Source organism: Thermobia domestica, chromosome 12 (genome assembly GCF_964235325.1).
Source record: "Thermobia domestica chromosome 12, izTheDome1.hap1.1, whole genome shotgun sequence".
Taxonomy (NCBI): Eukaryota; Metazoa; Arthropoda; class Insecta; order Zygentoma; family Lepismatidae; genus Thermobia; species Thermobia domestica.
The window spans coordinates 107,474,590-107,485,796 of record NC_137465.1 but is presented as its reverse complement, the minus strand read 5'-3'; the positions used below and the strand labels follow the sequence as shown (position 1 = coordinate 107,485,796).

At 37.1% G+C, this 11,207-nt stretch overlaps 1 protein-coding gene across 1 annotated transcript; it reads left to right on the top strand.

Annotated features, from left to right (window-relative positions):
- The first annotated feature begins 362 nt into the window (after positions 1 to 362).
- LOC145666068 (uncharacterized) lies at positions 363 to 1,466 on the top strand. The gene has a single exon (XM_081733164.1). It carries the CDS (start codon positions 363 to 365, stop codon positions 1,464 to 1,466), a length of 1,104 nt encoding a protein of 367 aa, XP_081589290.1.
- The last annotated feature ends 9,741 nt before the right edge of the window (positions 1,467 to 11,207 follow it).

Here is an 11,207-nt window from a genome sequence, read left to right as displayed (position 1 = left end):
GCTTTACCTTCATTAATATGTAAGTATCAATGCTTTATGTGTAGAGTTAGTGGTTACTTGAAATACATTATGAATGAGCTTCCCAGTCCGTCAACTGAGTGTGTAACGCCGAAAAAAAGACACCTGATCATCGGAAAATCTCGAAGAAAATTGTAAATAATGTGTATAATTTTTTAAGAAGTTATCTGATGAAAATGTAAGAAGAAATATTGAATGGTCAAAATGTCAAGAACTGACGGCTGAAGCCTATGGAATAGGGTTAAGAACTGTTCAACGAATAAATTGTGAAATTAAACGTGATGGCCATTTTCATTCTCCTAAGAAAATAAAATACAAGTCTTAAAAAATCGCCATAAAGCTTGATGACTGAAAAGGATGTCGTGAGACGAACTGTTCACGAAATGTACGACAGAAGTGAGTTTCCTACCGCAGATAAGCTTTGTATACGCCTTCAACAAAAGATAAACTTTTCAGGGTCGTTGACATCTATGTACCGAATTTTGTATAAGTTAGGGTTTAAATATAAGAAGTGCAATGATGGTCGACGTTTCCTAATGGAAAGAAGTGATATTGTGGCACACAGGGCTAAATTTCTTCGGAAGATGCACGATCTTTGCCAAAACCAAGATACAAGACCTATGATTTATTTGGATGAGACATGGATTAACCAGAATCAAACCAAAGCTCACATCTGGCAAACAAGTGACAGCAGAGATGGACTTAGAATCCCAGTTGGAAAAGGTGGTAGGCTAGTTATTTGTCACGCTGGAGGGGCTAAATTTGAATTTATTGATAGTTGTAAATTGGTTTTTAAGGCCAGAAAGGGAGGTAAAGGAGATTACCACAGCGAAATGAACACGGCAATATTTAAGGCATGGTTTTTACAACTATTGAATAGTCTCGAAGAGGGTTGTATCATTATAATGGACAATGCAAAGTATCATTCAATGCTAACTGAAAAAATTCCTTGCACCTCAACCAACAAACCAGAGATCATCCAGTGGCTAAACAAACGAAACATCTCCCACTCAGATAGAGAAACACGAGCCGAGCTGTTGTTGAAAGTCCGCGGCAATGCGCCAGAGAAAACATATGAGCTCGACGAAATCGCTCTCCAGCATGGTCACGAAGTTATCAGACTTCCTCCTTACTACTGTCAATATAACCCTGTTGAGCTGATTTGGGCAAAAGTGAAGGGAGAAGTAGCAGAGCGTAACAACACATTTAAATTAGCTGACGTAGAGAGAATAACTCACGACGTTTTGGATTCGGTGACAAGAAGCGATTGGGAGACACGCGTAGCCCATGCGGAAAAGCTACAAGAGGACGATTATCTACGTGAATGTTCAAGGGATAGGATTCTTCAACCTATTGTTATCAACTTGAATGAGGACAGCAGTAGCAGTGACGACAACTCCTCCCACTTCGACCATGAGGAAGAGGAGACAAGTGACTTTGAAGACTGAGGAATTCGGTAAGTGTTGACTTTTAATATTTTAAACTTCTCTGTTTTCAGTTGCTTCGTTACAACAAAGTGTACTATCCAGCGTTCACGGGTGTTACTGAAAGAAAGACTAAAAACTTTAGTCAGAATGACCGATTATTCAAAATATACTGAATACTAAAGGAGTAGAAGGCAAGCGGTCTTCCGCGCTCGATTAATCAAAATATTTACACTGATAATGTAATGTGGCAAACTATCTCATCACTTACGTGAACCTGAATAGACTACTTTGTTTGGAGATAAGAAAAAATAACGACTACATTTTTAATTTATTCAAGATTTGAGCATTAAATGTCACTGTACACTAAGATTAATTTACATAATGTTGAAGATTGGTTACGGCAGAACGCAGGCTTTGAGCTGTTGGTAGGTAAACGGCTGTCGTCTGCTTACTCATGCAACAGGAGAGGAATGGGGTTGCACATGACAAGGGAGAGTTGACAACAGCGAGCTGTAAGATGCGCGCGCAACCCGCCTATATTTTTGGCGTTTGCTTTAGCACAAAAAAGTTAATTATACAAAAATGAGACGTGGGCCCATTGCAGTAAAATGTCTACTATTAGGACCCCCAGGGAAGCTCCTTGCCGTTGGACGGGGGCCCATTTTAATACATTTTGTTACTGCATATATGAAATTAACTTGAAATAATAGGGGCCGAATTTTCTCTAGGGGGCCCAAATATTAGTGCTTGCCTCCACCCCCAAAAAAGTTCTAAGTTACGGCAATGGATAGGGAAATTAAACTTACGCTAATTTTACCGCTTTTCTGTACTATCTTCAAAATAGATATAACTGGTCGAAAAGTGTCAAGCGGGCCCCATATTATTTAACGTGTGTTAGCGTTCATGAGTCAGCTGATTTTGTTTTGCAAACATTTATAGGCCCAGCATATTTTTGCAGGACTACCAATGGCTGCAAAACGATAGCAGCTGAGTGACTTATGATAACGGTATCACATACCATTCTAGGGGACCCACTTGACACTTTTCGACTAATTTTATTGATTTTCAAAATAGTACAGTAAAACGGTAAAATTAGCGGTAGTTTAATTTCGCTCCCAAGGGCTCTTGATTGTGCTGATTAAAGACAACAATAAATAGACTTGAATGAGCTTTTAATAAGCTTCTTTTCATTTTTTGTTTAAAGGAGCCGTAAGCTGTAGTGTGAGTCTTATCCGGAACGAAGCTTCTACGTCTGCCGAGTCATTCGATTCTGGTAGAACAATTCAACCACCTCCTACACCGCCAGCATCTCGCCGTCAAAAGTCATCGGCATCAACAGTACTTGAACAATATGAAACAGAGGAAACAAAGAAATTGTCGGTAACTGAGCTACAAAGGCTCGTATTATTGCAGCATTTGGCCACTCTAACGGAGCAAAGAGAGTATTATCGAGAAAAAAGAGAAATGTTAGCTGAAGCCGGCAATCCTAGTGCTAGCACAGGTACAAGACAACAATCAGAGCAGGACACGCTTACTCCATGTTATTTCCATTTGTAACTTATTTTTACATATTTGTTCGTCATAACAAGTTATGCAACTTCACTTATTTCTGCTACATTATTTTTAAAAGAATATCATGTATTGTCATTTATTTTAAGAAGTGTCATCAGACATAAATGAAACAAAAAAAAGAGAGAGAGACATTTATTTCAAGAAATTTGTGTTGAACTTTTCTATAAAACCTCATAGATGCTATAAGATTTATAAGGATTACTAGGTCTGTAGCATAACGTGAATATTTTATATCAATTATTTGACAAACTACTACTGTACTTTTTATGATAGTTTTTACATTTTAATGACCAACTATCATCCTGGCAATTTCATTTCTCCTTTGTTGCCCACGTTGTCTCACGCGCGGGATGCCCTCGTCATCCTCTTCAAACGCTCTCAACAATGTAAAACTCGCCGTCTTTCAGATATTTAGCCACATTATGAAAGACAAAACAGGCTAGAATCACCGAAGGCACTTTGGTCTCCAATCGTATTTTATTTTCCAATATAGGGAATCGCTGCTTGACTTGACCGAAGCATCTTTCTATTATAACTCGTTCTCCTTTGAAGCAGTTGTTGAATTCTCTTTCTCCTTCTGTAGCTGGATTTTGGAAAGGAGTCATAAGCCAAGGAGCAATGGCGTATCCAGAATCGCCCAGAAGCAAGGCTCCTGATCTGTTTTCTGTCATGACCACACGAACAGCTGAATTCATCCATATTCGGGAGTCGTGCACCGAACCTGGCCATTAAGCATCAACGCTCGTGAATACCTCGTTACAATTACAAGTGGCTTGAACACAGTGATGAAAATTTTCCGGAAAATTTTGAAACGGAAAATTTTCCGATTCCTAAAAACATACTCCACTTATTCCTGCATCCTTGTATAGCCGTGATGTGAGGTGGAAAATTTTCTTCTATACTTTTCCGGAAAATTTTCCGTTCTTAACAAAGATCTCCTCAATATTCATAAATTGATTAAATTCATGTATAGAAATGTTAAAAATTGAAAGATTGTTTAAAGAATCTGAAAATTTTCATGGCTCAGACAATTTTCTGTACTATGTAGGAACAAGTGAAACAATTTTTCATGAATCAAAAAATTGTCTGTCCTGTACAGTGATGAAAATTTTCCGGAAAATTTTCCGATTCATAAAAACATACTCCACATATTTCTGTCGTTTAGCCGTGATGTGAGGTGGAAAAGTTTCTTCTATATTTTTCCGGAAAATTTTCCGTTCTTAACAAATATCAGTGATCAAGTAACAATTCCTCAGTATTCATAAAATTGATTGAATTTATGTATAGAAATGTTAAAAATTGAAAGGTCGTTTAAAGAATCTGAAAATTTTCATGGCTCAGACAATTTTCAGTACTATGTAGGAACAAGTGAAACAATTTTTCATGAACAATTGTCTGTCTTGTACAGTGATGAAAATTTTCCGGAAAATTTTCCGATTCATAAAAACATACTCCACGTATTTCTGTCGTTGTTTAGCCGTGATGTGAGGTGGAAAAGTTTCTTCTATATTTTTCCGGAAAATTTTCCGTTCTTAACAAATATCAGTGATCAAGTAACAATTCCTCAGTATTCATAAAATTGATTGAATTTATGTATAGAAATGTTAAAAATTGAAAGGTCGTTTAAAGAATCTGAAAGTTTTCATTGCTCAGACAATTTTCAATACTATGTAGGAACAAGTAAAACAATTTTTTATGAACAATTGTCTGTCCTGTACAGTGATGAAAATTTTCCGGAAAATTTTCCGATTCATAAAAACATACTCCACGTATTTCTGTCGTTGTTTAGCCGTGATGTGAGGTGGAAAAGTTTCTTCTATATTTTTCCGGAAAATTTTCCGTTCTTAACAAATATCAGTGATCAAGTAACAATTCCTCAGTATTCATAAAATTGATTGAATTTATGTATAGAAATGTTAAAAATTGAAAGGTCGTTTAAAGAATCTGAAAATTTTCATTGCTCAGACAATTTGCAGTACTATGTAGGAACAAGTGAAACAATGTTTCATAAATCGACAGATTTTGTGTCTTGTATGGAAAAATTGAAGAACTTTTTATAAGACGGAAAATTTTCAGCATTTGAAGCAGAAAGTAAAACAACTTTTTGTGAATAGGACAGTTTTATTGCTCTGAAAAACAAATGTAAGGAATTTTCATGAATCGGAAAATTTTCATCACGGTGTAGAAACAAGTGAAAACACTTTTCACAATCCGGACAGTTTTAGATATTATGTATAGTGATGTTAGGTGGAAAATTTTCCACTATATTTAACTGCACATTGAGATATACAATCCCTGTAGTGGAAAATTAGACAGCAACAAATTATAATTTTCCAATTAGATTACGGGAACCAGAAAATTTTCTAATATTTCAAGTTGGGAAGTAAAAATTTACATAGTGTTTTTCTCTACTTCTTCAATTTTTCCATATGAGACAAAAAATATTTCGACTCAGGAAAAATTGTTTAACTTGTTCCAACATAGTGCTGAAAATTGTCTGAGCCATGAAAATTTTCAGATTCTTTAAACGATCTTTCACTTTTTTACATTGCTGTACATAAATTCAACCAATTTTATGATTGCTGAAGAATTATTACTTGATTACTGATATTTTTTTAGAACGGAAAATTTTCCGGAAAAATATAGCGGAAAATTTTCCGAAATGGAAAATTTTCCACCTCACATCACTACTTGAACATTCAAGGTGAAACGTCCTTTACGATTTATGTACTCCTCCGCGTGTACATGAGGTCGTTTAATTTTCACATGTGTGCAATCGATGATCCCGATGGCAAAGGGAAAATTGTATTTTTGGTGCCACTTATACATTTCTGCCTGGTGTTCAGCAACAGTTGTTGGGAACTTTATCCACAGGTGAGCCTTTTCGATTATTTTGTCTAGAACATTTGCAAGTGTCACGGATACCGTACTCTGATCCACACCTATATCCTCCCCTACCCCACTTTGAAACCCTGAATCACTCAAATATCTAAAAAAAAATCGCATTCTCTGTTTGTTATTAAGTGCCCCGCCTCTAGTTTCATTTGTTGCACCTAGGAAATAATCACTTAACCACTCCACGTTTTCTTGATCAAAGCGATACAGAGTTTTTAGTCCACTTCCCACGTGTTTCTGCGCTCCTTGTACATTTTACGTCGTTGTAAATTCATGAATGCAGTCATTTTCACAACACACCTTCACTGCACGGCTTGAGTCAGCTAATGAGGTGACTCCAGATTTTTGGCGACAGTACTCCGAAGTGCGAGCACGAACTCGTTTTTTATTCATATGAAATGTGAGCATGCTCGATAGTTTTCAGACCATGCTCCAGCACTGAGTAACCTCTCCGTGAGCATGCTCTCTTTGCTCCTCTTTATTCATTCGAAAAGGAGTAAACTCTACAAATACTGGAGCATGCTCACCTTGCTTCACTTTATTCATAAGACCCATTGAATGAGAAACATTTTGTATTTATTATATTTTGTAATAAAATTTGGTGAAGGGAAATGTCGCCCGGACGATCATTTGACTGTACCTATAAAAACATTGCAATATATTCTTCCAAGAAACGATTTTAACTAGGTATTAGTGGAAGATGAAGTGGCGCAGTAAGTGAGTGCTTAGAGCATTGAACTCCTATTCGGTAGACCCGAGTTCAGATCCCGGCCAGGCTGAAACTTTTTCAAATGTTTCAATTTCAATTTCAATGCATACTTAGTGTGACAAGCAAGATCTTCTCTTCCCTAGAAGAAAAAGATGTTGGAATAAGGAGAATTGGAGAAGATCTGTCAATGGAGACAATCATTTACAAACTTATTTCCAGCAGTAGTTCTAGATTTGATATTTTCGTCTACTTTCAAGAATTTTCTGATTCATGCGTGATCAGTGTTTTTGTTTCTTTGAATATACAGTATATAATGAAATAATACATTACATACACAGCAATATTGAGATTAATATATGGTATTCATTGGACAACACGCTCTTAACCAGAGAGATTGATCCCAGAATGGAGAAATGTTTCGTGCGTCATCTACTCACAATTCTACTTCCATAAACACCTGACTCATTCCTACCAACTGCTGTAAATGTCGAGAAAAATTACGTGTAAGTTGGGTTGCATTTGTATAGGCGTTCTCACAACTGCAAATTACCTGGACCCCAAGTAATGGAACTAGAGCACTTAGGGAAGAGATACTTTGTGGTTGAGTGTGCTACGAGTAAAATGTAGTCGAAGAATCTCAAACACACTGGTTTGCTCAGGAGCCCATAATACTTTTAAAATGATATGTGTATGTCGTTTTAAATGGAGAGAGACTAATTCCTTTGTAAACCTAAAACTTGATGCTATACTAGAACCATGCCATTTACTAAAGTGAAACTGATACTGAATTATACCTATAAACAATAGGTACTATAGGTAATGAGATAAAATAAGCATTGACTCTAAAATTTTAATTTCTGTGTAACTAAAATATTGTCAATCTATATATCAGTTGATCGATCACATCAAACTGAACAAAATAACATGTTTTGGTAGTTTTTGAGAAAATCTTCAAGTACAAACTTTAGATGAAGAGTACCTCGTTTATCACCGGATATATGAAAATCCCTAGAGCACAGTAAGTTCAAGGTTTAAACAAGAGAAGGGCTTATCCTCGAGAAGGTTTGTTTGATTGATTGATTGATATTTAGGTTCTTTCTCATTATCGAGGTTATATCCCTTATAGATACCGGCTTTTTAAGGTAAATTATAGACTTTCAGTGAAGCAGTCACAGCATCATGTTCCTGAGGTGGGAAAATTTGAGAGAAATCGGAATTTTTCTCTGAAAATATTTTTTTTTAATTTTGAGCCCCTCTGGATCCCTGTGTTAACGCAGAGACCTGAAAATCAACTGAAAAATACTAAAGGATATACTAACTGCGTCTACAAAATTTCATGCTTCTATCTCGAATAGTAAGGTCGGAAAAATATTTATCAATAATCCCAGATTACAATGCCCCAGATTACCGCAAAAGACCCTGATCTTAGGATTAAAAAACTCCTGAGACATCTCTGTTTATCCTAGGATCATGGTCCGCCCATGATTCTCTTCAGAATCGAACTGCCTTTCAAATGATATCATTTATAAGTCTCCATCATGTATCTGGAGCGGGAAAATGGCGAAGAAAGAATTTTTTGGTTAAAATATCCTTTTTTTAAACTTTTTGTCTCCCTAGATCCTCCCTGTGTTAACTCAGGAACCTGAAAAAAAATCTGATAAATACTACTCGGTATACTGAATGTTTGTGCATAATTTAAATCTTCTAGGTGCAAAAGTAAGCCCGCCAAAAAATAATATGCCCACACTACCCCAAATTTCCGTATAAAACACAGTCTTGGGTAAAAATTTCCTGAGACGTCCATCATTCTCTTCAGAATAAAACTCCCTCTCAAACAGTACTATTCACGTGTCTCCATCACGTATCAGAGGCGGGAAAAATCGCGAAAATGGATTTTTTGGTTAAAAGAATACCCTTCTTTTACCTTTTGCCCCTCTGGTCACCCTCCCCCCTGTGCTAAGGCAGAGGTCTTAAAAAATCTGATAAATACTACTCGCTGGACTGAATGTTTCTCCAAAATTTCAATCTTCTATTTGCAAAAGTAAGCGCGCCAAAAAATAATGAAAATAGGCCTAACAAATCTTTTTTTTAAAAGTTACGACATCATCACCTCCTACGTCTCGACGCAGGAAGGCGTGAAACCATACGTAATATGCTCTACAATTCTTCTAGACTTGAAAAAAACTAAGTAAAAATCTTTATTGGTTCTTTTTTAATCGAATAATGAAGACACTACTTTAGTGCCTAAAAATAGGTAAAAGAACTTTAAATATAGAACGATATATACAGTTGGATGTGAGATTTGAAGCAGTAACGACGCCAGTTTTACTTTTGGGGGAGCAAGTGAAGGGGAAAAGACATTTTTCAGGGGACCAGTGATTTTGTGTATGTGCCGAAGAGAATAGCTTTATATTACTTACATGAAAAATACATCTAGGGGAACAAAGTTAGCCCCAGGGGAGCGCCCGGTCCCTTTCCTCCTTCGCCCTTGTCATAGATTTGAATAACTGTAGGGCTTTTGATGCTTTCCTACCAGAAACCAAACTCGGAGCCTCATGCGCCAAAGGTACGAGCTCTATCCACTAGAAGGGTGGCTCAGTGATAGAGCGATCACCTCTGGTGCTTGGAGTCCTCCCTGGTTCGGTCCCAGCTTGAACCAAGTGCGGTTTGTGGTGGACAAATATCGTGTTCGTAGGTTTTCAAGGGGTTTTCTTCATTCCACCATTATCATTCCTTTCTCATAATCACCGTCTCCTTTAGCCTAACCGGTATAACCCTGGGACATAAAACTGAAAAATTTCATTTTTTCTAACCACTAGACTAGGAAAAGTCATAAAGAAGAGAAAGGGACTAGAAAGATTTGTAAAGTTCCGCACTTTTCTTTTCAATAGACTTACGTACAGCTATGATCTTTTTTTCAGGGAATAGTGTTTTCTACATTTGGATAGAGGCACTCGATGAATTATTAATTTGAAGCGAAAATGCAGATGCTTTAATGTTTTAGAAGATGACAGAAATTTCCACCTTGTGGTTTCTTATGTCGAAAAATTTGAATTTGATAATATTCAATTAGTTCCAATTTATCACTTAATAGTGTGGGCAAGTTAGACGAACATAATGAAGATGGTGGAAAAAATTCATAAAGAGATGAAAATTGGCAGACTTGTGTGAAATAGGGGGTGCAATCAACACACTAAAAGTCCCGTGAAATCCAAGTGGAGCTTCAGCGACAATATTGGAAAATGGACGCCACGGATGCCATAAAACAACGTTTTTCGTTATTCCCCACTCAAAACACTAGAAAATCGTCAGAGAGAGATAAAAGTCGGTACAAGTGTGTGGAATAGTGGTCTAGTCAACATACTGAAAGTTCTGGGAAATCCGAGTGGAGCTTCAGCCTCCATATTGAAAAATGGCCGCCGCCAGTACCGTGAAACGCCTTTTTCGAAACGAGTATGATAGATTTTATTCCAGGTCAGATAATAAAAGCCTAGTCAATTAGCGATCGATACAAGTTCGTTTTCTTCAGGAAAAGGATTGTAGTATCAAAGTCAGTCGACCAACTTCGTAACATCGGCACAGTCACGAGTTTTCTTGAATGTCTAAGTTCTACGTGTTGCTCACCCATTTGTGTTTGACACCACAAAAGTTTTCGAAGCTGTCAGTAATTTCAGTTCTGGCTAGGATACTCAAAATCCATTTACTCACAACACTGTCTGACACCCTGCGACCGTGAGACAGAGCTCCAATACTCTTAATTGACCGAATAAGACATTGTTCTATAGTTAAGCCAGTCCACAAACCACTCCAGAACATATCAGTTCTTCTCATCATAAAATACCCATTCACTAATTTCAGTTCTGGCTAGGTTACTCAAAATCCATTTATTCACAACACTGTCTGACACTCCGCGACCGTGAGACAGAGCTCCAATACTCTTAGCTGACCGTAAGACATTGTTCTATAGTTAAGTCAGTCCACAAACCACTCCAGAACTTATCAGTTCTTCTCATGATAATTATCACAGTATTTCCCGTGCTCATCTGTGGACATTTTGCTTTGGGGAGCACACGTTTTCTGAAGATACAAGTGGCATGACTTTGCATAATTTAAATGTCTTGCAGCATGGAAATAAGGAAGCATGTCTTTAACACACTGAAGATGTAATACCCAGTTTAAACTTCTCGCATGATGTATGAATGCTCACAAGAGTCGAACTTGACGAAAATACTGAATCCATAAGTAGTGTAAAAGTGTACATGTTGTAACAACTGACTGTACAACGCATACGTCGGTTAAGGCTAATTGACAAGGTTTATACTACCTGACCTGGAATAAAATTTACCATACTGGAATCTGCAATCCTGGTTTCGAAAAAAGTCTTTCTCGGTACTAGTGTTGGCCATTTTCCAAGATGGTAGCCGAAGCTTCACTCGGATTTCTTAGGACTTTTAGTATGTTGACTGGATCACTATTCCACACGCCTGTACCAAATTCTATCTCTCTCTGACGATTTTCTAGTGTTTTGTGTGCGGAATAATGAAAAATGTTTTATGGCATTCGTGGCCTCCATTTTCCAATATTGC

Bases quoted from the DNA above. Each gene is read 5' to 3' on its own strand.
- LOC145666068 (XM_081733164.1), top strand. From the start codon at position 363: ATGACTGAAAAGGATGTCGTGAGACGAACTGTTCACGAAATGTACGAC.